A 24,755-nucleotide genomic window follows, 5' to 3' on the forward strand; every position below is an offset into this window, starting at 1 on the left:
AATGTGATCTATTTACACCAGAATTATTCTGTGTAATTAGCTGAAAGAGCCAGAGCTGTATATAGTGTGCATGCAATACGGAAGAGCCGAGCTGTAGCCTCCACAGGCGGTGAGGGATCTCCGTTGGATGTTACATGGTACATGCTGTGGAGATTCTGTGAAGGGATGTCTGACGGATGTTGGCTGAGTAGTAGTCTGTTGGACATTCGATCGGAGCTCCCTGGGAAACTGCCCGGCAAGATGTTAAAAAAAGGAATATGCTGTTTGGCGGTGTACATGGCCAAAACTCTATGGCACCGAAACGGGGCCTGAGAGTGGAGTCCTCACAACATGTGCCCGTGTTCGGCCACGTTACAAAGATTTTTGTCTAATGCTGTGATAGTAATTTAAACAAATGCCTAAACCCTCGATAATCGTGATCGATACACCGGCGCAAATAGACCATAAGAGCTCGAATGCGGCACCATTCCAGGGCTAGCAGTCAGACCCCCCATCCAGTAGTCTCGTAACCAGCCGTTCTGAGATTCGACCCTTTTTAGGATCTGTGTGGAGGGTCGTCATAACATCTGGTGACTTTCGTATAGAAGGGGGGGGTATGTCACATGGGCGTGACCTCAGCCAAAACTCGAGACATGCGAACTCGAACATGGCACATTCACGGGCCATTGATGGCTAGAATAGGGTTCGGGGTGCATATATGGTTGCATACATGAACAATATTTATCAGCAGGAGGCAGGAGATGTGCAGGTACATGCAGGATGACCAGCGTGACACGCGCGGCACAGGAGCTACAGCCAGGAGAGCGTTACATACCCCCCCCCCTCTATACGACTTTTGACGCTCTAGGAAGAGGCAAGGCACAAGTCTAACCCTAGAGTTAGGTCTATGTACCAGCATCAGCGGGCGCCTAACATCGTATCCTCCACCACGTCCGCTAGTGCTCAGTTGTTCGCAGTGCTCCTGACCTGCTGCTCTCTGTCTTTTCTCTGAATCCACTGTTCTACTCGATCCCCGATCATGGACCCTCCAGGCAATGCCCCTCTGGCCCCACCGGCACTAGCACAAGCACCCGGGGTTCCCCCACCCAGACTCCAGTCCGACCCGAGTCTAGAAGTCTGCCCGAACTTCTCCTCACCGCTATACAATGCCATCGTCCAAGCCTTCGCGCTGAGCCAAGGAATCGTGCCCAATGTCGCAACCCAGCAGCTCACTGACGTCTGGACTGCTGAAAACGACTCGCGCAAACTGGCATGGGCCACACAATGTCAGGCAGATCAGGATGCTGAAGACGCTGCTGAAGCCCAGCATCTTGCCGCCGAGGATGCAGCAAAACGAGCGGATGAAGAGTTAGCAGAGGCAGAATGCCGAGAAGTGGAGAAGAAAAAGCCGAAAATCGGTGACTTCGATGAGGACGTCGCCCCCCCGGACGTCCTCCTCGCCAGACTGTCCGTCTATGCTCTGGAAAAACTCCGAAAATGTGAGTACATCGGCCTATGGTACTTCACTGAAGAGGGCTGCCAGGATGCACACGACAGCCAATCCTTCACCATCGACGAGGCGTTCAGCATCGCCCATCTGGACAACATGATGGCCCTCAAACCGATGGCATCCTGCCACGCATCGCGCAACGCCCTCCAAGACCACGACCTCTCGTGGCGCCAAATGACAATGGGCAAGGCAGTTTTCCTCATCGAGATCCAGAAAGCCGGGTGGCCGCAAAAGCACCGAGACTCCCTCCTCGCCTTTTTCTATGCCATCACCAACCACGAATTTTGAAGGAGAGAACACGGTGAAGCCGCACTCCTGATTTATCAAGCGCGCATCCGGAGAGAATGGCATGACTCCCTCGCACGGGGAGACGAACGTACCTTCAACATCGTCAAAATCAACTCAGCTCTCCTCACTAACTACCTCAACGAACGAGGTGAAAATGCTTGTTCCGAAGCCGTGAGACAGGTCCGTCATCCTCCCTTTCTCTTACTCCCTAGTTTGAGCTCACCTATCTTCATCTCTCCATGTCCTCCCTTTCGGCCACGCCACCTTTCACGCACTTACTCTCCGTCGTCGGGCTCCGTTCGCCCACGCACCCACTCTCCTCGCATTCTCGCATCTCGCGCCCCCGCGCCCCGTTCACTGCTCACTCCAACTCCACATCCTCACATCTTCCGCCCGGCATCCCGCATCCTGCATCCTGCATCCTGCATCCCGCATCCCGTGTCCTGCATCACGCGTCCTGCGTCTTGCATCTTGCATCTTGCGTCTTGCGTCATGCGTCTGACATCCTGCATTATTGCATCTCGCGTCATCGCATCCTGCATTATTGTGTCTTGCGTCATTGCGTCCTGCATCACCGCATCTTGCGTCATTGCATCCCACATCATTGCATCTCACATCATTGCGTCCTGCATCTTTGCGTCCTGCATCTTTGCGTCCTGCATCTTTGCGTCATGCATCATGCGCTCTCGGTGTCATGCACCTTACGTCCTCCGCATCCGCCTACCTTTCCCCTCCCTAACCGTGTCCAACCAGATGACAGTGTTGCAATCCTGCATCCAGGAAGAGTTAAGGGGAAGACGAGGAGCTGCAGCCTGTAGTTCTATGTCTCGTAGTCGTCAATCGGCATCACCTCAAATGCGAAGCCAATGTGCTCAGTTGGGATACGGAGATAAAAATAAGCATCATCGCGAGTTCTCTAATAGCCACGTCTCAAAAGACTCCCAACGTGACAGTAATCAGTCTTTTCGACAGGGCACAGGTTCGTCGGCCACTCATATCTGCGCCATCTGTCTTGGTCGCCACACCTCAGAGCAGATCACTCGTTGCAACGCGATGATGCGATGGAACAATGGTGGCCCCTCGCAGTGCACACGCAGCTCAAAGGGAAAAATCATCAATCCCGATGGCATCACCATCTGTACCGACTGGCAACACCCCCAATCCTGTACATCAAAGAGCCACCGCCACGAGTGCTCGGGATGCGGGGACTCATCTCACGATGCTCATCAATGCCGTTTCACACAGACGCTCCTATCCCCTCACCCCTCTTCGAGCTGAGGGATGGCACGAGCTGTTATCTAATGCAGGCCTTCTCGCGCGCTACTCTTTCATTGTACATTCTATCAGACACGGCTTCGACGTGAGAATCAAACCCATTTCATTTACCAACACGCCTTCCAACAGTCGCACCCTCTTGGAACATGATGCCGCCTTTCACAACATTGTGCACCACGAGTTGCAGCAAGGCCGTTACCTCGGTCCCATGTCTCGCGCCACCGTCGAATCGCTTATCAGCCCCTTCCAATCTTCTCCACTATCTCTTGTGCCAAAACCTCACAAACCAGGTGTTTTCTGGCTCGTTCAAGACTTCTCCTTTCCGCGCACTCCTTCCGCAGTTCATACATCTATTAACTATCATATTGATTCAAATAATTACCCTTGCACCTGGGGAACTTTCACAGCCTTTTCCCTACTATGTTGGCGCATTCCTCCGGGCTCTGAAGGGGCAGTTCGCAACATTTCCGAAGCCTATCGCATCATCCCTCTTGCCTCATCGCAGTGGCCTGGCACCGTCGTTCGCCTATCCGAGCGCGACGAATTCGCTCTGGACACCAGTGCCGCCTTCGGCGTCTGCTCCAATGCGGGCGTATATGGCAGCGTCGCAGATGCAGGAGCAGACATCATGCATTCCCAAGGCATTGGCCCACTTTCCAAGTGGGTGGATGACCACGTTTTCATTAGATTGCTCCGCTCTCACCTCACTGATTACAATCACAGGCGCAAGGAATGGCGCACTCACATTGATGCTCACGGTGGCTGACATCACACGGGAGGACATCTCTGGTTCGGTGGAGATCTATTGCCGGACGGGAGAACTGACGAGTTTGACGAGGACATGGTCTCACCACTGCGAGACCTTTCGCAGCAATCCCCCCGCTCAGAGCACGATGCTCGTTTCACCTATAACCTCGATGACATCGATTCAGTCTCCTCGCGTCTGGGCATCCCCTGGAAACTGGAGAAGGACATCCCCTTCAGCTCATGCTTTCCTTTCACAGGCTTCTCCTGAGACCTCGAATCATGCACCGTGGCCATTCCTCCGGCCAAGGCAGCAAAATACTGTGCAGTGATCAAGGACTGGTCGTGCTCGCACACGCACCCCCTGCTCGATCTCCAGAAGCTATACGGCAAATTGCTCCATGCATCCTTGGTCGTTACCGTGGGACGTGCTTACCTCACCAACCTGGAGGCCATGCTCGGTCTCTTCAGTGATCGTCCTTTCAAGCTTCTCCACCCACCTTCTGGCACCACCGCAAACCTTGAGTGGTGGACCAGAGCACTCAGGCAACCAACCATATCCAGACCAATCCCAGGCCCCTGCGAACTGGCTGATGTCCATGCTTACTCCGATGCAAGTTCGGGCGTTGGCATTGGTGTCGTCATCGGCGAGCGATGGCGCACATGGTGCCTCCTACCAGATTGGAAGCGAGATCTTCGGGACATCAGCTGGGCTGAAGCTGTCGGCTTCAAGCTCCTCGTACGCTTTCTCCTCTCACTCCCCTCCTCCCCCCATCACCTCAAGGTCTAAGGAGACAACAAGGGTGTCGTCGACGGATGGTGGAATGGACGCAGCCGCAATCATCAGGTCAATCTTGTCTTCCAGTGTTTACACTCCCTTCTTGGTGTTGCCGGCTCCTCCATCCACACCAGGTATGTCCCCAGCCAAAACAACCCAGCAGATGCACCATCCCGCGGCATCTATCCCAAGTCCCTTGCCCTTCTTCCCGCCATCGAGATTCCTCCCGAGCTACGCCCCTTCCTCGTCGACTTCAATGCCCCCCCAACCTCGGCTGAGCGTCACCTCCTCCAGCAAGGTCATTGCGTCGCTCCTCTCACCAAGACATATGTCGACAGGCCAACCGCAGAGCGTGCCTCACTCAACTTCGAACGCGACCGCCAGAGCGACGAGCTCCTCTGGCACGATTCATACTGGGGCGAATAATTGGTGTCTCAATGTGCCGCTACCCACACATAGTTCCACTCATCGCTGACCTCAACCATACAGTGCAAGTCTTACTCCTTTATCTTCCCCGCTGCGTCCTCATTGCCTGGCGCGAGAGCGTCTCTGCTCATGGTGACCCCCATCCTCGTGGCGGCCGCTTGACGCACACGGCGCCCCCGTCTCCCTCAGCGCTGAAGACATCACTCACATTGAAGCCATCGCAGCCTTCGCCTGGTCAGAAAACACGGCTGAGAGCTATGGTTCAGGTCTGTTAGTCTTCCACATCTTCTGCGACATGAAAGACATTCCCAAGGGTGAGCGCACCCCTGCCAGTTCCATCCTCATGGCATCTTTTATTGCAACACTTGCAGAGGCGTACTCGGGCAAGACCATCGGAAATTACATCACAGGCATTCGTGCATGGCATCTCCTTCATGGTCTTCCTTGGGTCATGAAAAAGAACGAAATGGATGTTCTTCTCAAATCCGCTGATGTCCTCACTCCCAGTTCGTCAAAGTGCACTCCACGTGAGCCTTTCACCATTGAAATCCTTGCTCACATTCACGGTAAACTCTCACTCTCCGAGCCTCTCGATGCTGCGGTGTGGGCCTGCCTTACAACTGCCTTCTATGCAGTTGCCAGGGTGGGTGAGGTGATAGTTCGGAATCTCACCGCGTTCGATCCCACTTTACACGTCAAACGCTCCGACATCCACGTGGCCAGAGATCGAAATGGGCTTGAAGAAACCATCTTCCACCTCCCTGTGACTAAGGCGGCCCCACATGGTGAAGACATATTCTGGGCCAGGCAGAACGGTCTGACAGACCCCGCGCAGGCACTCGAGAATCATTTCACCATCAATCGCCTTCCAGCCGATGCTCCCCTCTTCGCTTACTGGCACGGACTGTCCTCTCACCCACTCACATGCCAGATTTTCCTCCAACACATCAGCAGAGCAAGCAAGGACCTCTCGCTCAACCTTCATGGCCACAGCATTCGCATAGGCAGTACCCTCGAGTACTTACTGTGGGGTATTGCATTCGAGGTGGTGAAGTCAAAAGGGCATTGGCAGAGCAATGCTTTCACCCTATACCTGTGCAAACACATGCAAGTAATGGCGCCCTACATGCAGGCCGTCCCCGCGATCCATGAAGCCTTGGTGCGCTACTCCATGCCTCCCGTGCGCTAGGTAAGCATCAACTCCTAGTCTTGGGGGTATCCGAGCTCGCGCTGACGCGTCGTTGATCTCCTACCTGGTAAAGGGGATCGCCGCTTGTTTCTCGGATCTCCTGATGCCCGGAGTTTTGTTCTTTGCATCGGAAGGCCCCTAGTGGGCTTCGCCCATTATATTCGCACACCCGTTTTCATTGCATCCTTTTCTTCGTCGTCTATTCGCAGTACCTTTCTTATCGCGCTGTTTCATTCCGTCGCTTTTCTCTCAGCTCTGGTTCGCCCTAGTCGTAGCTCTGGATTATGCGTAGCTCCATTTTTTCCTTACCCAGTCCTCTCATATCATACTCGTCGTATTTACTGATGCAATGCACTTCTGTTCTTGGCTTTCTTTCAGTGCGCTGAGCGAGCGACTTTCATAGATCACCAGACGTTCTGCTGTGCGACCCTCTCTTTCTGTCCGTTTTCGGTAAGTCGCACGTGAACGTCTGGTCACGAGACTACCCATCCAGCTGTTCACTTCGGTGCGATTCTGCTGCTGGTTTTGGCCTGTTCTATGGCTTCTGTGAGCCTCGAGCTGGCTGTTCATTTTTTTATATTTTCTGAACCCGGGTACTGCAGGCTTCATAATATCCTCATATCCGTGAAATTAACAGCACATAGTGTAAACAAAGCAGGACAGGAATATGCATAGTAAATAGTCCATGTGGAGATGAAAAAGTTATTATGGCGATGCCACCGACAACAATAAACGTGCGAGGAAGTGATGATTTCACCACATGAGATTGTCCTGGATTGCGACCTGCCAGTCAACAGTCACAACCTCCCCTTTCTCCGATGCACCCAAGCCACGAAATGCCCTCAGATCGTTTTGGAATGTCGCAGTAAAGAAACTAAGTAGATCATGTTAGTTCGCAAAAGAGAGACTCGACATAGTCTCACCTTTTGAGCGCATCTTCCTGCTCTTCCCGGGTCCCACCATGGGCACCCGCATCATTGCAAATGGCCACGAGCAGGTCGTCAACATAGTTCCAAAAACCACTGGCTAGATATAGAGGTTCCTCGATAGGTCCGGGCTGAGAAGATGGACCAGGCACTTCAGACGTGCCACTGCTGAGCCCAGCGTCTGCATCGTGTCCGCCGTCTGCAGCCCGAGGCTCTTCTGAACCATTGCAGGAGTCGATATCGGCATTGGTAGCTGGTACGGCTGGCTCCGAGTCGCCAGGGCTCTGCATCGCAGTCTGCTTCTTAAGACGCAGCACTTTCTTCGGCATGCAGTCGAAGCTGATTGCCGCCGAACGCTGTAGAAAAATATAGTCAATAACAACGACAAAATGAATTGTATTCGTCCTTACGAGGAAAGCCATGCGCGCCCAGAGCGCAAGTGAGATTTCCATAGTCAACAGTGCCAGCTTTCGTGCCATGTTGCCGACATTGTCTTCCCTTCCGATTGCCTTATTGATCTATTTCGTAACGATGATCCCGAGAGGCCGCTGCAACGCCAAACAGGGGTCGCATTGGCACTGGATCAATGCCTCACGACTATGGCTGAACCAGGGCCACTGCTGAAGCACCGAAACCAGACCGGAGGCACAGATCAAAACCGCCCTCTCACATCCAGGATTTCGCCCGCTCACCGGCCAGAAATGGCCTTTCAAATCACGGGCGATTCGGACGACTCACATCCAACCCTCTCTGAAGGCTGGTAAAAAATACTGAAATGGCACAATATTATGGGTGTATTTAGGGGACATTTATGCTATGACAAAGATTTTCGTCTAATGCCTTTATAGTGCCTGCCCGTTTTGGCCGTGTAGGATGTACTGCAGGAGAAAATTGGTCATTAATATTTCTGCACTACATGGAAAACCCTGTGCAACAACTCCGCACGCTTCATGTTGTCCAAACTACCGGTTCTTTTGGTGGCACGTACCGACACTGTGCACTGGCTGGTTGTCCCATCTCATGCACCAGCTCTCGTTTGTGTTTCCCTCTCCAAACGTACCATTGAAGATGTTCCGTGGGTTGGACCGGTTCCTTTCGAGAAAGCTGGGCCTACCTTGCATACCAAGGTGTGCAAGAAGTCGACAGCCCGACAGGCTGCGTGTTAATTTTAGCTGTTGACACTCGTCCGAGGCTCCTACGAACTCATGCGAGCCACGCTGGCATTAGACCGTGCCCTCAACTCCCCTACCAATGTCCCGGAAGTCGAAGTAATATGTCTCGCGTGAATACCTCGAAAACCCGCTGATAATGTCTTCCAGTCAATGCCACAGCCTCATGTATTGGTAGTCTCTCTGGAATTTGGATTGTATGCTGAACCGGAGCCAAGTACGTAGGGAAGAGACTGCAGCACAATATCAAATATGAAAACTCAAGGACGGCAGACTCAGTCAAGATGGACACGTGGATCGTGAATCGTATCAAAAATTGCTACACTTGCACCTGAATGCAGATAATACAGTTGAGTCGGTCAACAGGACACAGGACAATCCAGTTCAGTGAATCGCGCGGTCATCCTCTCCAAAAATCGGTCATTTGCCGCGCCAGAATCGGACAGCGTGACCGTACCCACGCCATTCCCATCTCGACTTCGTGTTCAGATTCCTTCAGAAACGCCATAAGCGCATCGACTGCCTCTGCACGGGCGTCCAGGACGTGTCGCACCAATTTGCGTGCGGGCACCGGCGGCGGCGGCGGCGTCTGTTCCGTTGGCTCAACGGTGTGACGAATGAGAGGGTTGATCGGTGGAGGCGGTGGTGTGGCGTATTGCACGAGGTCATTCTTTGGTACGCTTGACGAGAAGGCACCAAGTAAAACGATGAAGGAAGTATGCAGTTTCTGTAGCCTGGAGAGTATACGTTAACGGTGGGAATTCTCTTTATAAAGACAACGCACTGCTTGTAATTATCTGCGAGGCACAAGATCGAAATTAGACCGATGATAGTGAAACGGAACGTAGGCTACAACTCACCCTTGACCACCGCATGGTGCCAAATCCCTAAAATGACCTTAACGGTCCAGAAAAAGGCGAGCCATCTTCCAAGTCCCACTCCACTTCGTTCGCTCATTATTCGCGCATGTATCTTTGCAATAGCCAAGCCTATCCCAGCATATCCAAGCCCAGCACCTACAATTCCCCCGACCGCAAGATACTGTGCACGCGTCTCTTGGGCGTCAGGTGTGGCAAAGAAACGTGCAAAAATGCGGCCGAGCGTGTAAGCAGGAAGGTGCGGAAGGAACGCGGGCAAAGAAATACATAAATGCACGACGACCTTGGCCAATTGGGTAAAAATACTGAGGTAAGGTAAAGCGCGAGATCGAGAAGCGGAAATAGGAGGAAGAGAAGCGTGCGATATGCGGGTATGCGTCAGAAGGGCATGATATGCAAGCAGGGCGCGCTTCGCCTGGACGAAGGAGACAGAGGAATTCGGTATTGAGAACAGGTCGATCAGGCTAAAAAGGCGGTTGATCACTTGAGTATCAAAACGGGACAAGAATACAAAGGACGTACGTCTGAGAAACTGCCACAAAATATTGCGCAGGGATTCTGTCCGAGTCCCCCCATAAGATATTCCTCACGATTGCTGCAGTATGTAGAGTGTCCCTACATAGAGCATTTGCGTACTGGGAATATGAACAACTAGTGTATTCGGAACTTACCAGTCCGGCGAATTGATTGTAACTTCGACGAGGTGTCTTTCAATTTCACCCGTGAGTGCCCGAATCGCGGTCCTCTGGTCATTCTCATTCTCAGACGAGAGGTACAGTTCCGTGAAATGCGCGAGGTCAATCGCCTTCCCGTATCTATCAGGGCAAATTCATGAGTAGCCAGCATAGCAAGAGAGAGTAAAACGCACCGTACGCAAACCTAACCAAGTGTGAATGACGCGTCTAGCGCAAACGGTGTTGGCACTCACCCGGCTCTGATACCGCGTCTTGTCCGTGTACACAATGCCCACAGGCACGACCTTCAAACACTCTCTTCTGCGCCCCTCAGCAACAACATTCTTCTCGTCTTTAAGCCATTTCGAGTACTCCAGTGCTACACGGGCCGCGCCATCCTTTACTTGTACAATTCCCGGCTCGGTGTAGCTCGTGCCTTCGGGGAAAACGCCCACTGTGCCACCCGCGTCAAGGGTGCGGAACGTGGCATGGAAAAGCGCCTCGCTCTTCACTGAGTTCTTCGCTGTCCCATCGCCTTGTGATTCGCGGCTGTCTCTATTGAGTACGGCGTCAACGCCGGTGCTGCCGTTGAAGGCAGTAGTATCTGCCACGTACATGCTATTGGGGTTGCGATACACCGGTATGCTCCCGGACGAGCGCAGAATTGCGCGCACGAGCGGGTGCGCGAAGAGCGAAGCTTTGGCCCAGAAACTGACCATGCGATCACGCGGGACCGTGACCGCTACAGTTCAAATCGGTGAAATGTCGAATTGTGATGTATCAGTAATGATGAAACTTGAAGGATAACGATAAGGCTTACCGAGGGTCGCAATATCGAGGATTTCATTGTGGTGAGACGCGACTCTGCACGTCCAGAAAAGTATGGAATCAGTCTTTGCATCCTGTTCTCGCCTTTCTTGTATCTATTCGCGCTCGTTGACCCAGACAGTCCTCCCGCCACACCATGACACGTCACTCGGCAGAATAAATTGAAGAAAAACATACATAATGAGTGGGCCGTCGGGAGGGACATTCTCCTTGCCGTCGACGTGTACCTCAGAGTAAAACGCAAGAGCCCAGCGGGAAAGCTGGCGCAGGCCACGATAGACGAGCATAAGTTCCATCTACTGTTGGCGTCTGTCAAGGCGGGAGACAAGGCAATTTGTCGGCCGTAAGCGCTCATCGTAGGTCCGACAAGATGGGAATTCCCAACGCGAAGCCAGCGGTTTTTGGTACTCAAGACTTGAATGCGGAGTCACTCGATCGAAGTAGCCACATCAACCACGATCATACAGAGATGCACACGCAGAGTGGAACAAAAGCAGCGACCACGGGGCACGTCTCTGGTCATTACGACGCCAAAGAACATGCTGCGCGTCACGCGGCGACATTTATCATTGCCATACGCAGAACACACGACAATGACGACAGTTTTGTACACTCCGACCACCCCAGTCCACGACCCGAATCGGAGCAGGTAGGTAGATCAGAGACGGCGACCACGGCGACCACCCTACGCGTGATACTATCAGCATCGGAGCCATATACAAACGTCATATAGAACTGACCTTGCGTCTTGTCGAGTCAGTCGGGATCGGAGTCACGTCCTCAATACGGCCGATGCGCATACCCGAGCGGGCAAGAGCGCGCAGTGCACTCTGCGCACCAGGGCCGGGAGTCTTGGTTCCAGTGCCGCCAGTCGCACGGAGCTTGACGTGCAGCGCAGTGATGCCCACTTCACGGCAGCGCGTAGCCACGTCCTGGGCGGCAAGCATGGCAGCGTAGGGAGAGGACTCGTCACGGTCGGCCTTGACCTTCATGCCGCCTGCGGAATCAAGGGTAAGGAATTTAGACTGAGAGAGAAGTATAGGCATAGAATAGGACGCACCAGTGACACGCGAGATAGTCTCCTTGCCGGACAGATCCGTAACATGAACGAACGTGTCGTTGAACGATGCATAGATGTGCGCAACACCAAATACGAGTTCGCCCTCTGCGACCTGGGGACCGAGGGACACAGCGGCCTCCTCTCTTGGCGCCTTGGTCTTCTTGGGGGGCTACAATAAGTGCATCCAGAAGTCAGCGAGTCAATCCATCGAGTTGCAAGACGAAATTGGTCTGTTTCGGTTTTCAGGAGTATGGAGAAAGTGGAGACGGACATACCATGGTAGGGGTTGGGGTGTCTTGAAGAGCTTGGTGTAGACGAGCGGTATGGACAACAAAAGTTGTCGTGAAGATGTCACATACGACTGGTGTCACACTGTGACCTAGTGGATGTCGCGTCCAAGCGTTCAAGTCGCGTCTACTACGTCTACTACGGTCTATATCGTGCAGTGAGAATGTGCGGGAAGTTTACACTTTGCTGGTGAGCATCCAGTCGATACGTTAAGTGCCCTGATATCAACTTCGCCTCGGGTTAGCTGGCAACACGCGTTTGGTCTACACCTCTGGTTTGGTTAATGTTTGGACTCGGTTGCATACTACGTGGAAGGATCCCATTTCGGGCCCACAAATGCCCGTTCTATGCTGTGCAGGGTAACCCGGTCGTAGCCAAGGAAGCTCCCATCTTCTCCAGCCCCCAGATGCGCTGTTCTCTGATCAAACTATTTGCCGATCCAATGTCACCTGGGGACGAAGTGCTGACAGGGATTGTCGGCAACAACAAGGACCCCATCGAAGGCCGTAGCCCAAGTGCTGCCCTATTATCAATAGATATTTGCTACAGGTTGGGCAGTTTGGCAGGATTCAAGCACTAGTGTTTGTCCTTCTGCAAATTGAAGGCTCCGCAGGGTGTTTGATTCCACTCGGAAGACCCGCTTGATGTCTTTCAGCGCATTCCAGGAGAGCGGAGGCGATGAAGGTGCTGCTCGGTCGGTGCGCTTCCAAGCTGGATGATTGGATGACCGGCGAGTTTGTTCGTAGCCCAAAGCTTGCCCGGCTATAGCTTGGGTGCGCAAATAAAACTTATTGAAGTTACTGTACCCTCAGCGCGCTTCCTTTCGCGCCAGTCGTACTGATATTTGGGACCAGGTTGCGTACGCCGTCGACAGTGGTGACGTATTCGGCGCCTATGAGCTCTACTTCAGAGCCGACCTGTACACGGCCCATGAGCTCGCGCCGGATGCGGTGTTTCGCCAGGATTTCTTTCTGCTCAATGAGATCTTCAGGACTACAGACGTCCGCGAGACGTAGGTATGCCTGCGAACTTTAAAGCCCTTCCTCGTCGTCAAGTATGCCGTCCCTAATAAGGGAGTTCTTACCAGCTTTGTTTTGACCAGCTGCCCGGATACCCTGACAGGGCCGTGAAATGCCGCGGGCCCATACTCCGTGAGTATGGTCGTAGTCCACGTGTCGACGTACTCTCGGAAACCATACGAAGGTCGTCGGGGCAGGATTGTTTTCTTCGTATTTCTGAATCTCTCCCAGCATGTATCATACTGTTATTGCAGATATTGGTACTCTGCTTCAATACCAAGTGTTACATTGCCTACAAAGTCTCTCCACCCTCTCAATTGTTGCACTCTTCGACTTCCTGGTTCCTTCCGTGTGTCTGAATCCTATCCCGACTCAACTTGCAGCTTCTCAAGCTCAAGTTCAAATCTGTGTGGTGGCAAATTTTGCAAGCAAGGCCTCTGCCACAGTGAGGCAGCACTTCCCTCGTATGAATATGGCGTGCAAAAAAAGTGACTACAATTGTGATGCAACGATTAACCTGTACGAACACAAAACAGCAGTTGGGGTATCACGCAAAAGCAGGGAGGACAAGACAAAGCTACGTGCATGCACGGTGACTCTCTGCACGAGATCAGACTGAGTATGTACCGGCAATGAGGCAGCTAAGGGCTCGACTCTGGCGGTGGTGGTTCGCCGGGCCTCGGCAACAAGAGATCTTCGTCCTCATCACTTTCGGGCCATTCCAGGACCCTGGATAATCCCCCCAAAGGTCGTCGCCAAAACCCCCCCAATTTACAAAAATCTGTCCGGCCCATTTTTGGCCGGTTTAGGGAGTTTTTTGTCCGGAAATAGCGACATCCTCGCTCTGGGGACGTCCATTTTAGGCAATTTGTGGCAATTTTTAGCCTTTTTCGGCTTTTTCCGGCGATTTTCCAGCGATTTTTGCCCCAGAACAGTTCCATGTCCGGATAGTACAACGGCTACATGGTCCTTAGGGGGTCCATTTGTCCGGACATGACGACGGCGTGAGGTCGATTTTCGCAAAAATCTGTCCGGATTTGGTGACGACCTTTGTGGGGATTATCCAGGGTCCTGCCATTCCCCCGTCCCATCAACCATTCCCGCTTTCTCCAGCTCCTGGAACTTTACGTAGAACACTTTGTAGCTCATGCTGAGTGGCGGAGGAACCTCGGGGATGGGCAGGTCAGAGATATACTGTGGACGGGAGAGCTGCATCGAGGGTTCTGGCAGCTTTTGCTGGACAACAGAATCGATGGGTTCAGGGATATCTGCGGTGTCGAACTTCCTGAGATTGTCAAATGGGTGGGCATCTGCACTATCCTCGGTGTCCTGTGATGCCATCATGTGGCTCCATTTCCGGGAGATCCGTGATTCTTGGGAGAGCAGCTGAGCACGCTTGCAAGCTCGTGCGACAGGATAGGAAAGAAGAGGGTATAAGGTGGTTGTTTCTGACGGAATTGGAGCAAGCTGGCCAATGTGGATACATGATGGTTGGCACATTGGCTTCAGCACATGCGATTTAAATGGAACAATCCTGTCAATAAGGTGAGGGTGATTCTCTTGGAAATGTATTGGAACCTGTCCATGACGAACAAACATTTGCGAACATCCTAGTAAGTGTACTACATTCAATCTTCATTTTCATGGCAGAGTTATTCAAGGTGCAAATCTCACCTTGCACAGGACATGGCAAATGCACTCTGACCAAGTGGCTAAGCTCCACATGTGATTCCAGATCAAGGTATGTTTCTTGAATGCGACCAGCACACTTCTGGAAGCGACATTCAAAGCCGTTCTCCCCATGACGACTGGTAAGCAACATTTTGATGGTTGAAGCAAGTGTTGTTGGATGCTACTTTGTTTCTGGCTGCCTGCAGATGGAGTTGTGTGTGCTGTCAAACACAAAATTTGTCAACGGAATGGGCTAACAGCATACATAAGTGGCACATAGAGATGCACTGCATGCATACTAGTATGGCGTCCAATGTAGACAACTTGACCATTGCCAGTGCATCATAATGTACTTCAAACAACGAAGAAAAAACTCGCACCTGATAGAGCATCGTCCAACTGTTCAACTTTGCCCTGCACATCTCCTATTCACAACCAATGAGAACTGGTTGTATCACATCTTTTGCGATGTCAATGGTACTTTCTAATGAGAGAACTACCGTCACTGGAGGTGTCCTGCTTGAACTGACAAGTCGCATTAATTTTGACGTAGAATAAAAATGCTAGAAATTGATGCCATGTTAGGTGTGCTCGAAACTAATGAATTGAAAATCAAGATGCACACTTCATTAGGGAGATGGTATGACTATGGTGATGGGCAGGATGAGAGCAGAGGAGAACAATCAACATCAAGTTGACATGTTGTGACATATCACATGACTACAAATATTTGTATTTGTCAGCCATATATTTCAGCAATACTGTGCCAGTCTGTATGGTAGCAATGGGTGGATGACTGTGACACTCAAAATTGACATCTAAAATAGTAACTGAAGGGCTGTGACATGTCACTGAGGTTCCACCGTGATGTGTGACTGAGGTTCAAATAAGCAACTTTTGGAGGCTTTGTGACATGTGACAGTTGCTATCGTACAGGCTGGTACAGTAAATGCAGAGTTGGTCTACTTGACTACATTGTAGCATGCCTCTACATATCTCTTTGTGTTCTTGTCCATCTTGTTGCATTATATGAGAGCTAGAGTAACTCCTCTAGTCATGTCATGGCATGCTCAAAGCCCCTATAGGTTTATGGCCAATCCAGACAGTCACATGTCACAATGGTTTTTAGTCACCTTACTTGCAATTTTTTTCTCAATTTATGGGAATTTCTGAGATTTTTTGAACCATCCAAAAAAGGAAAACCTGTCTAGATTGGTCAAAAATCTATAGATTATGTGTCATGTGTCACATCACATATTTTTGTCACATTTCATCACATTTTGTACCAGCAGTGTTTATTTGCACTTAGATGATGCACTTACTTATTGGATGCTCTTCTGCAGCTATATAGAAATGGTTGAAAGTAAAACTTGTCTTTAAATCACTGCAGCATGTCAGTAGATTGATCTCTGCATGGCATGAGAATGTAGTGACCCATTTCTAAATGTCAGACCTGCTGCCTGCAGAGGGTGTACCCTCTCTGCAGACTCAAAACATCTTTCTGAAATGCAAATCTTGACTCTCACCATGTCGACACCTGACCTCCTTGGCTACCACCCTTCATATCATTCCGCTTTTATTGTCTGACTCTAAAACTTGAGTTAGAAATACTGATGTCACACTGCTGTGGTTTTGCAAATCTTGCTGTTCCAACACAGTGGTTCTTTTCAACCTCCAACATATGATTTGGAGAGTCTCCAGATCCTGCAGGAAGGCATCCGTTAGTTGTGTGGCTCTAGACATTCATATATCCTCAGTTAGCATCAGGAGCACCACCAGTGTCAGCACATGAATCTGCTCTGATCCATCATCTCACAAGCATAAGCCCCCTTCTCCACTACTGCGGAGTGCAGACATAAGCATATAGCTGGTTGAATGGTGACATGCACAAACTTGAGCTGCTGAGCAGTTGCATGTTCAGCCGTAAGTCGAAACATGCCGCAGAGTGACAAGAGTACTCGCCTGCACATCTGCACTTGCGTGTCTGGTATGTCTGCATTTGTCCGCGTCTCCTGCCGGTGTTCGTTCATCTCGCGCGGCCAACTCTCCTCGTTTCCGTTTCTCTCCCTTCGTATCTGGCGCGCGACCATGCAGTGTCTGCTTTCTGTTGTGCCCTCCGCCCGCTGCATCCACGTCGTGTCGTAGACTCTGCATCCCGCGTGCATGTCACCCACGTCTTCAAAGGTCAGCTACGTCGTCCCCGACTCCAGGAACTGGAGGAGGGCTTTGGCAAGGGGAAACGGCAGACGCCTCTGCGAGTGAGGTTGCCCGAAAACAACATGAGTAAATAAGTTGAGTAATAACACTTACGATTTTGAGTCTTGACTCCGTCTAGGGTTCCGGTCGCGAACGAGTAGTGGGTCGATTGTTACCACTGATCTGGCAGGTGTCGGGTTTCGGACAAAGTAGGATTGTCGGGGGCGTGGCGCGTGCTCCTGCATGTTACCATATAGAGCAGTCTTCTTTGTGCGATGCACCGAGATGCCAGTAGTTACGGGTCGGTCCCGTCCTATTGTCGGCCCTGACAATTGTCTTCTCCCCGGTGAGCATCGTTTCCATTTGGAGGTTGACCATAGCCGCATCGAGGGCGGGACATTGACAACAATGAGCTCGAGAGGGGCCAATGGTGTGTCAATTTCGTCAGACATGTCGTCGATAACAATTTACTTACTTGTTAGGTTTATCAGACAATGACTACTCTTGATCCATATATAAAGGTAGACTGTGGAGAATTTTCGTGTACAACAGCACCCGTTAGCCTTGATTCTCATGTCTCCGTCCAAGCTCTCCTCTCCGCTGGCACGCTCTCAGGAGGCTTCCGCCAACTTTACCATGTTTGGTGACTCCCATACATCCAATCATGCTGGGACTTCCGACGAATGCTCCGAGTCTATCAACTACTGCGACATTGTAGCCCCTTGCATTTTATTCCAGAGCTGTCATCCCACTGACCTCATCAGTTTTGACTTACAAGATCAAGCGACAGTTCGTGTTGCATAGTGAGTTCTTTTGACCGATCCTCTGATTCATTAGCCTGCTCTGACTAATGGAGCCATGCTAGTCCCTGTGAGAATGGACATCCCGTCCTGCCTCAACATTTCAAAATGTGGTACCAGGACCGTCGTACGCACTTTCCCGTCTATTGTTTCTGCACGCTTGTAGAAGGCGCTGCCATTCGTGCTCGATGTGTGGAAGTTCGCAAGCCAGACAGCGATCTCTGTGGCCAATATATTCTCACTTGTGGATATCAGCCTAACCGGTGTGGTTACTTCGGTAAGTACACAATTACGTGGGTTTTCGAACAGGAAGCACAGGACTAATGGTACACATAGTCATACCGAAGAAAGCATATGACACCGTTTTCTATCGGGCGAGCATTGCTGCTCCATCGGCCCCTTTGTGGCCCGAGACTCCCGTCCCTCCTTCTCCGGCTCTCTATATGCCACCTCCCCCTCCTTACATCGCGTCAACATCCTCAATGCCTCAGACCCCCCCTGCACAGGCTCTGACACTTGCATCTGTTCAGTCACCCCCGTCCGACTCTCAGGCCTTTGACGATTTCTTGAGGGAGAACTTTCCACCGCTGTCACCTCCGAGCCCGGAGAATCCCCACCGTTTACCTTTGAGCTTACCCCCACTGCCTACCTTAGCATCACGCCCTACCAGAGGCATCGGGAAGGGTAAGGCACTGGAGCGCACATGTAGCCTCAGAGCAGGCTCTTCTTCTCTTGAAGAGTGCGATAGGTACCGTTGGTCTCCACTCTCATCCCGCAGAGGTACGTAGTGATTGACTCCCCCCTAGCAAGGCCCATGTCTAGTGACAGGCCAGAGCGACAAGTCAGTTTGCCAGACATTTCCCCAGACATCACTGTGATCTCCGTGGTTTCATCTGGAAGCTCCTTACCTCCCTCTCCACCGTCCTCTAGTCCTTTGGGATCATCCCCTCCTGCTTTGCCATCATCTCTGGCTTCAGTAGCCATGCTGCCCCCACCCCCACCTTCACCGGTTTCTGCACCGATAAACTCTCAATCTGGGAGTCCCGTGGGTAAGTCATGCACACTCATATCAATGTACACAACGATCTGACTGAACACCCAGTTGACGATATCTTCGCCACGCTCAATTTTGTTGACGAAATTGAGCATCGCGCTGACACCAATCGCGAGTTCTCACTGCCTGACGTGCATGACGCTCTGCAGGCTATGTTTAACAATGTACCGCCGCTGCTAGGGCCTCAGCATTCTGCACAGGATGAACTTTTGCGCCGTTTTGACTCTGATAAAGGGCTGACATGGGCAGAGATGCCAGAGATTGCAGCTGCATGCAACCGCTGCTCTCGCTGGTTCTCGAAGCGAGCCTATGCACTGCACGTTGCATCGGGTCAGTGCAACTAGGTAATTCGTATTGGACGTACGAGCAGTATCGTGTCGGGTATGTCCCCATCATTGCAGACTGTGTATAACATGCTTAGATGCACTTCACAGCACCGATACATAAAACAAACATATCATCGACATTCTTGGTATTGTGCTCTTTCTTGTGCCTGCTATTTATGTTGTGCTGCGCTCTTGAACAAGCAGCTTATGTCACTCTCGTGTGCTGATCGACTCAATATCTTGTATTCTTGTAGTAATGTAGCCTACGTCCACCATAATACAGTCCTGTGGCATGTTTCCATGACGCTTGGTCAATATATTCTCATGTTTTTCCGGTGAAAGAGCATCACATGTGTGTCTCAATCTTCAAAGTGTACGTATCAATATGCCGCAAGCAGATGCACCCACCTGCAATGTGATGACGTTCCATGCAGTGCACATGGGTAGGACCCGATATGGTGGGGTATCCCTAGAGAGAACGTAGGCAGCAGAGAGAGGCATTTGTGGGCAGGGTCATTATGTCATACATTAGATTACAATGTGGAAGTGGAGAGTTGGAGATGTGTCGGTGCAGTAAGGTCGATTACCGGTATCCTCCCAAATGTACCGCAATCCTGCTTCTGTGAGACAGAGAAAATACAACGCGATCAGTTCTTCAGCAGACGGCAGAGCACTGGGCACCTTAGAGGACTGAACGTCAGGTGAATGCAAGCCTAGAGTAAGCCTGAAGTCCCATGCCTGAGTCATTGTAGCATTCTCTTCGACAATGCTCATGCCATAGTACTGCTAGCTAGAGGTGGCCGAGATGGTGGTAGTCATGCACAGGAGGAAGATATGGTATATAATATAATCAAAGTCCAGAGACCACATCGCGTTCAGTCACAAAGTCACCTCACGTTGTGCTACGTGAGCCCCCGCAATAAGTTCGGGTGATTAAACTACGTATACTACACAATATGACACCCATTCTGGTACAATGTAACAAGAAGTTTGTAGTACTCTACATACGTCTCAGAGTCGGCCGTGAAGTATTGAGGAGCTGCGGGATGAATCCTCACTCACGGGATAGAATGCTAGCGGTGAGTATTGGAAGGACCCAGTGAGTCCGCACACAGCCTGATGAGCCCAAGGGGTATAGAGGCTAGTGTGAGGACTCAGACTAGGCCTGACAGGCGTTAGGTCGCCAGCGTGAAAAGGTGGGACCCCGGGCCAGTGAAATGACTGCAAAGACGTAGGAGGAGATGGTAGTACGGACGTGATATACTGTAAGGAAGACGATGCTGTGCTAGTGCCACTGGCTGAACGATGCGCCACAGAATTGTGGGGGGCAGGCAGGTGACTGATCCGCCCCGAACCACGGTTGAGAGCATCGTGGAGATCTGCACGAAGACTGACTTGCTGATCTTCCAGTGACTTCAACCTCTTGACTGCTCGCTCAATCGCTTGTGTATCACCATCACCAACTCGCTTCGATGCCACAAGTGTAGCTTGGCGAGCGATCTGAGGATGAAGATTCTGCGGTGCACTTTTGAGCTCCAGTGCGTGAGCATTCGCCTGATCTACCTGGCGCCTTTGAATGTTTACTGCGGATGAATGAAGTTCAGTATGTTATTGTGAATGATACAGAGGTACATGACAAACCTGCTCGCAGAATTGCTCGGCGTGAGCGATGTGCATGCGTTGACCTTGTATCATGAAAGGAGACTTGTTCATGTTGATGGAGACGGTAGGCTGACATTCACCGCGTTCAAGACCCGTGTGCTTGCGCCATGTACAGGTCTGAACACACGCAAATTTTCCGTTTAATTAGTGCACGATAAGCCCATCTATTCGTGGCGTAAATGTGTCTGTCTACCTGCCGTTAGGTCCAGATTATTCAACTTGTTGCACTCCCGGCAGCCTGAGCATTTAGCATCCAAATAGATGTCCCCAGCCAATCTTCCCTCACCTGTTTGAATCATCAGCATGTATATACAGTTTGTGTACTACCTCTCGAAGTAACTACGGATTCATGTCTAGACCAATTGTGAGAACGTCATCCATTTCTGTATATAGGTACAGATAAGATAAGATAATATACGATCATGTGACCGTACAGCGTCGCGTCCCCCAGGCCTCACAATTAATATTCACCCTACACTCGCCGGATGCTTAGCGCACAGACAAACAGACACGGAACTGCATATCACTCACCATGAGCTCAATTCCAGCCAATATCCTAGATCCCGTAATGCAAGCACTTTGGCCAACCATGTCAGCTGCGATTCAAGAGAAGTACCTGATGCAGATCCGTCAGCAATGCACAGCAGAATGGCAAAGAAATCAACCTGCCGGAGAACCACAGGGGATGCCCTTCGAACACACTTCCACTGTAGAGTCATCAGCCACATCACACAACTAGAGAGGAGACAGTGGACCTACCCGCGGGAGGCAAGACAGGCAGCGACATGTGGAAGACCAGACACAGCCACGCAATAGGAAGAAAAAGAAAAGCAAAGAAAGGTGAGTAAATAGTTCAATTGATGTGACTGCACTCACACTAGCTGTGGCAGGAGTCGACGCCAACGGCTCTCGCGCTCTAGATCTCCATCTTGCAGACGAACTCAGGACGAGACAGACATACCTTCGAATCCAGCTAACCAGGGGGCTATTCCACCGGCATTTGCCCCCCCGCCTGGAGATGCTATCAATCCCGCACTTCTACAGCTTCTTCCAGGAATTAACATTGCGCATATAACCACCCTGCTTCAGCAAAATGCTGCGGGGTTCATCCCACCAGCAGTGCCAGGTGTCAGTCAGGCTCAGCTAGGGCAGAGCATACACCAGGGACATACCATGAGTATCACTGATCCTGCTGCTACATCCTTTGCACGTGGTTCTCACTCTGCCTCACGAGGCACCTCTGCCGTGGCTAAACGCAGCTTCCTTCGTCGCCATCCTAATCCTACGGATGAGAACATTGAAGACCACACTGCAAACATTGTGAATGAGCCATGCGTAGACATAATGAAGGGAAAGGTATCCGACCTGACTGGAGAGCAACGCAAAGCTAGAACATTTATTCTGGTAGGCTATATGCACTTCATAGCGATGAGTAATGCTCACTGATCTTGCAGAAACTTACCTCGTCATGCATCCGCAATGTCACTGAGGTTGGAGTCAAGGACAAGTGGCCCATTCCAGTTGACGGTATCCTGCCCGAGAGACAAAATGAGCAAACAGGCGAAACATACATTAATCCCGCATTCCACAGAGATGTTAAACATACAGATAATTGGAGATTGCTGGTACGAGTGTGCGACATCATCTACACTGAACTCTCAGTAAGAATTTATCAACGCCAGAGAACATTGATCAAGGAATTGACTTACCGCTGTACGCAGGATGAGAAGACACGCCCGGACTTTATGAACAACACAACGATGCGAATTACGGCTGACACCGTGTATGAGCTTGCGAAGGTATCATGGAATGGGTACAAGGAGGCCTACCGTGGACAGGTCGAGGATGGGAAGCGTGTGTTACTGCGACACAATCAGCAAAAGACGAGGAGAATGCAGTGCTGCAAGCAGGTAATGAACATTTTACCTCATGCAAACATTTATTGATGATCATGAGTAGAAGTCGAAGAAGCTTGCACTTGGCATTACCAGTTACATCTAACGCCATGGCGTTGATCCTACGGAATTGATTACCCATGAGATGATGTCTGACGAGGCATCTGGACCTGATACAGATGCAGGCGAGCTGAAAGAGGATTGGAAGAGGCGACTGGCAGCAGAAGCCGGGATGAGAGACTTGCCTGATACCGTTCTTGACAAACTTGGCTTCTTCGAGATAATCAGGCCAAACTGGCGTTCTGTGGAGGTGCATCAATAGCATCAAGAATTTAGTGATAAACTTGAATGACGTACACACCACGTCAGTACTCTGATATTCTACACAAGCTGTGGGATTACTTCTGGGAGGACCTGCCTCCCAAGGACCGGCAGGAGTTCAAGCAACGGGTGCACTCGGAGAATAGGTCTAGTGATGATCCTCCTTCTATTGCTCCATTTGACTTTGGGATCAATCGCGACTGGTACGAGCAACACAAGGATAAGTACCCGCATTCAATCATGCTGCATGACTGGTTCTCGTTCGGCGACCCCATCGGCTTCGGAACACGTGCAAATGAAACTCGGCAGGGAGTAGACGTCAGTCCTGATGCTGAGGAAGAGCTGATCCCTGGGTCGGATGTACATTCAAGCTCTTCATGCCATTCTCAAACCCACTCTCCACGCAACTCTCAGACTTGCTCTCCACGTCATTCTTCGTCGCACTCTCTATCTCGATCCAGATCATCGTCATCTCGCAATGACTCCGAGATGAGCACTTAGTTTCTCCTGCTTTGCCGCTTTTCTCCTGCTTTGCCACTTCTGCATCCATTCGAGATTCTAGTAGCACTCCTGATCGTGTTTTCGCATTGTTCATGTCTCCTACATCGATGTAATAAGTACTGTAGGGAAATCAAATGTTACCAAATTTGAACGGTGCATAGGCTGAAGTATACAGAACACGTACTGAAATACTTGGGCCAATGAGCAGTGAGGGCGCTGTTTTGACACCGTTCTGTTCTAGCCAAGAGGAGGGCGGCTTGTGTATATCCTCGCTGTTGATGCCGATGCTGATGAAGGGTTCTAAGTCTCTGCTTAATCCTCTGTCGTGAATGAGACAGCATGCTATAGAACATGATTAATACAAGTGCAATTAAATAACAAACACGACCTACGCGCTCCAGGGACATTGTCATCCACATTTTGGGCGAATGAAATTTTCCACGTGCAAGCTGGCAACGAATCATCCTGAGTGGTATGACCGCAGGTGGGCCATCAGCATCTGCATGGTATTTTTGATACTCCCAGAATTCAGTCTCAAGCTCGGGACTCGGGATTATTAAATTAGTTAGCCACTGAAATGCAGGGATAATAACGCACTAATCACTCCAGATGTCATCCGAAATGGGAACCCGATCAAGTTGCTTCATCCATTGCATCTCAGCGAAGACCATATCGCCAGTAACGCCACCTTGAAAGTGCTCGAAGACAGACATCACTTCACCAGCCAGGATATTCCCATTGAGGTCTACTTTGACGATGGCAGACGCAGCAGACAATTTGCTAGAGTGTGTCACAGGCATAATTCGTCGACCATCAACCAGTGCATAGTCATGCACCTGACCATACTGTTGCAGAAAGTGTGCGCTGCGAGGCACATTTGCCTCTGTCGGATAGTAGACTTGCTTGTGATCATGGTTATAGAGCTTATAGAGGGAAGCTCTAGTGCAGTCTGACAGCTTGACACCTTGATTTGAAGGAGGGTCAAGCGATATTGGCAAGAGAGATAGCACTGTTAATGAAGAACGCTAGTGAGTGTCGCTGACTACATAATGGTGAATCTTACCATCATCTGCGACATATGCCAATTCCTGCGCAATGGACTCAACCGTTCCACGGGCCTCACGATTTTCGTGCAGGAGATGCTGTGCAATGTGAGCAGATATATCACCATCTGATGTACCTTTAGATTGCGATACGTAATGAACCTGCAGCGAGGTTCATATCAAAAGGACAGATTAAAACAAGTAAATTACCATAGAGTGAATCTGTGCATCTCGTTTGAAGGCACGCAACATGCT

The 24,755-nt window shown here is 50.9% G+C and overlaps 13 protein-coding genes across 13 annotated transcripts; 8 read left to right on the plus strand and 5 right to left on the minus strand.

Moving 5' to 3' along the window:
- Positions 1-1,018: 1,018 nt before the first annotated feature.
- Positions 1,019-1,777, plus strand: SCP_0604220 (predicted protein; the record flags this gene model as incomplete). Its single annotated transcript, XM_027759555.1, has 1 exon — positions 1,019-1,777. The coding sequence occupies one exon, from the start codon at positions 1,019-1,021 to the stop codon at positions 1,775-1,777; it is 759 nt and encodes a 252-aa protein (XP_027615356.1).
- A 239-nt stretch (positions 1,778-2,016) lies between these two features.
- Positions 2,017-2,567, plus strand: SCP_0604230 (hypothetical protein; the record flags this gene model as incomplete). Its single annotated transcript, XM_027759556.1, has 2 exons — positions 2,017-2,238; positions 2,538-2,567. The coding sequence occupies 2 exons, from the start codon at positions 2,017-2,019 to the stop codon at positions 2,565-2,567; spliced, it is 252 nt and encodes an 83-aa protein (XP_027615357.1).
- Positions 2,568-2,900: 333 nt separating this feature from the next.
- SCP_0604240 (hypothetical protein) lies at positions 2,901-3,818 on the plus strand (the record flags this gene model as incomplete). The annotated part of the gene is made up of 1 exon (XM_027759557.1): positions 2,901-3,818. One exon carries the CDS (start codon positions 2,901-2,903, stop codon positions 3,816-3,818), a length of 918 nt encoding a protein of 305 aa, XP_027615358.1.
- A 589-nt stretch (positions 3,819-4,407) lies between these two features.
- SCP_0604250 (hypothetical protein) lies at positions 4,408-5,162 on the plus strand (the record flags this gene model as incomplete). Its single annotated transcript, XM_027759558.1, has 2 exons — positions 4,408-5,013; positions 5,064-5,162. 2 exons carry the CDS (start codon positions 4,408-4,410, stop codon positions 5,160-5,162), a joined length of 705 nt encoding a protein of 234 aa, XP_027615359.1.
- A 133-nt stretch (positions 5,163-5,295) lies between these two features.
- SCP_0604260 (hypothetical protein) lies at positions 5,296-6,189 on the plus strand (the record flags this gene model as incomplete). The annotated part of the gene is made up of 1 exon (XM_027759559.1): positions 5,296-6,189. The coding sequence occupies one exon, from the start codon at positions 5,296-5,298 to the stop codon at positions 6,187-6,189; it is 894 nt and encodes a 297-aa protein (XP_027615360.1).
- A 753-nt stretch (positions 6,190-6,942) lies between these two features.
- SCP_0604270 (hypothetical protein) lies at positions 6,943-7,594 on the minus strand (the record flags this gene model as incomplete). The annotated part of the gene is made up of 3 exons (XM_027759560.1): positions 6,943-7,063; positions 7,113-7,471; positions 7,526-7,594. The coding sequence occupies 3 exons, from the start codon at positions 7,592-7,594 to the stop codon at positions 6,943-6,945; spliced, it is 549 nt and encodes a 182-aa protein (XP_027615361.1).
- Positions 7,595-8,684: 1,090 nt separating this feature from the next.
- SCP_0604280 (glycerol-3-phosphate-1-acyltransferase) lies at positions 8,685-10,555 on the minus strand (the record flags this gene model as incomplete). The annotated part of the gene is made up of 7 exons (XM_027759561.1): positions 8,685-9,018; positions 9,069-9,081; positions 9,145-9,626; positions 9,685-9,777; positions 9,834-9,977; positions 10,031-10,041; positions 10,091-10,555. 7 exons carry the CDS (start codon positions 10,553-10,555, stop codon positions 8,685-8,687), a joined length of 1,542 nt encoding a protein of 513 aa, XP_027615362.1.
- A 767-nt stretch (positions 10,556-11,322) lies between these two features.
- On the minus strand, positions 11,323-12,002 carry SCP_0604290 (40S ribosomal protein; the record flags this gene model as incomplete). Its single annotated transcript, XM_027759562.1, has 4 exons — positions 11,323-11,349; positions 11,405-11,661; positions 11,725-11,893; positions 12,000-12,002. 4 exons carry the CDS (start codon positions 12,000-12,002, stop codon positions 11,323-11,325), a joined length of 456 nt encoding a protein of 151 aa, XP_027615363.1.
- A 416-nt stretch (positions 12,003-12,418) lies between these two features.
- On the plus strand, positions 12,419-13,028 carry SCP_0604300 (hypothetical protein; the record flags this gene model as incomplete). Its single annotated transcript, XM_027759563.1, has 4 exons — positions 12,419-12,561; positions 12,626-12,710; positions 12,759-12,785; positions 12,867-13,028. 4 exons carry the CDS (start codon positions 12,419-12,421, stop codon positions 13,026-13,028), a joined length of 417 nt encoding a protein of 138 aa, XP_027615364.1.
- Positions 13,029-14,090: 1,062 nt separating this feature from the next.
- SCP_0604310 (hypothetical protein) lies at positions 14,091-14,375 on the minus strand (the record flags this gene model as incomplete). The annotated part of the gene is made up of 1 exon (XM_027759564.1): positions 14,091-14,375. One exon carries the CDS (start codon positions 14,373-14,375, stop codon positions 14,091-14,093), a length of 285 nt encoding a protein of 94 aa, XP_027615365.1.
- A 3,159-nt stretch (positions 14,376-17,534) lies between these two features.
- On the plus strand, positions 17,535-19,096 carry SCP_0604320 (hypothetical protein; the record flags this gene model as incomplete). Its single annotated transcript, XM_027759565.1, has 5 exons — positions 17,535-17,701; positions 17,764-17,975; positions 18,035-18,451; positions 18,505-18,747; positions 18,801-19,096. 5 exons carry the CDS (start codon positions 17,535-17,537, stop codon positions 19,094-19,096), a joined length of 1,335 nt encoding a protein of 444 aa, XP_027615366.1.
- Positions 19,097-21,913: 2,817 nt separating this feature from the next.
- SCP_0604330 (hypothetical protein) lies at positions 21,914-23,438 on the plus strand (the record flags this gene model as incomplete). The annotated part of the gene is made up of 6 exons (XM_027759566.1): positions 21,914-22,144; positions 22,195-22,401; positions 22,462-22,594; positions 22,821-22,945; positions 23,005-23,274; positions 23,328-23,438. 6 exons carry the CDS (start codon positions 21,914-21,916, stop codon positions 23,436-23,438), a joined length of 1,077 nt encoding a protein of 358 aa, XP_027615367.1.
- Positions 23,439-24,053: 615 nt separating this feature from the next.
- SCP_0604340 (hypothetical protein) lies at positions 24,054-24,752 on the minus strand (the record flags this gene model as incomplete). Its single annotated transcript, XM_027759567.1, has 3 exons — positions 24,054-24,466; positions 24,521-24,662; positions 24,711-24,752. The coding sequence occupies 3 exons, from the start codon at positions 24,750-24,752 to the stop codon at positions 24,054-24,056; spliced, it is 597 nt and encodes a 198-aa protein (XP_027615368.1).
- Positions 24,753-24,755: the final 3 nt, after the last annotated feature.

This window comes from Sparassis crispa, assembly GCF_003851025.1.
Source record: "Sparassis crispa DNA, contig_000005F, whole genome shotgun sequence".
Lineage (NCBI taxonomy): Eukaryota > Fungi > Basidiomycota > Agaricomycetes > Polyporales > Sparassidaceae > Sparassis > Sparassis crispa.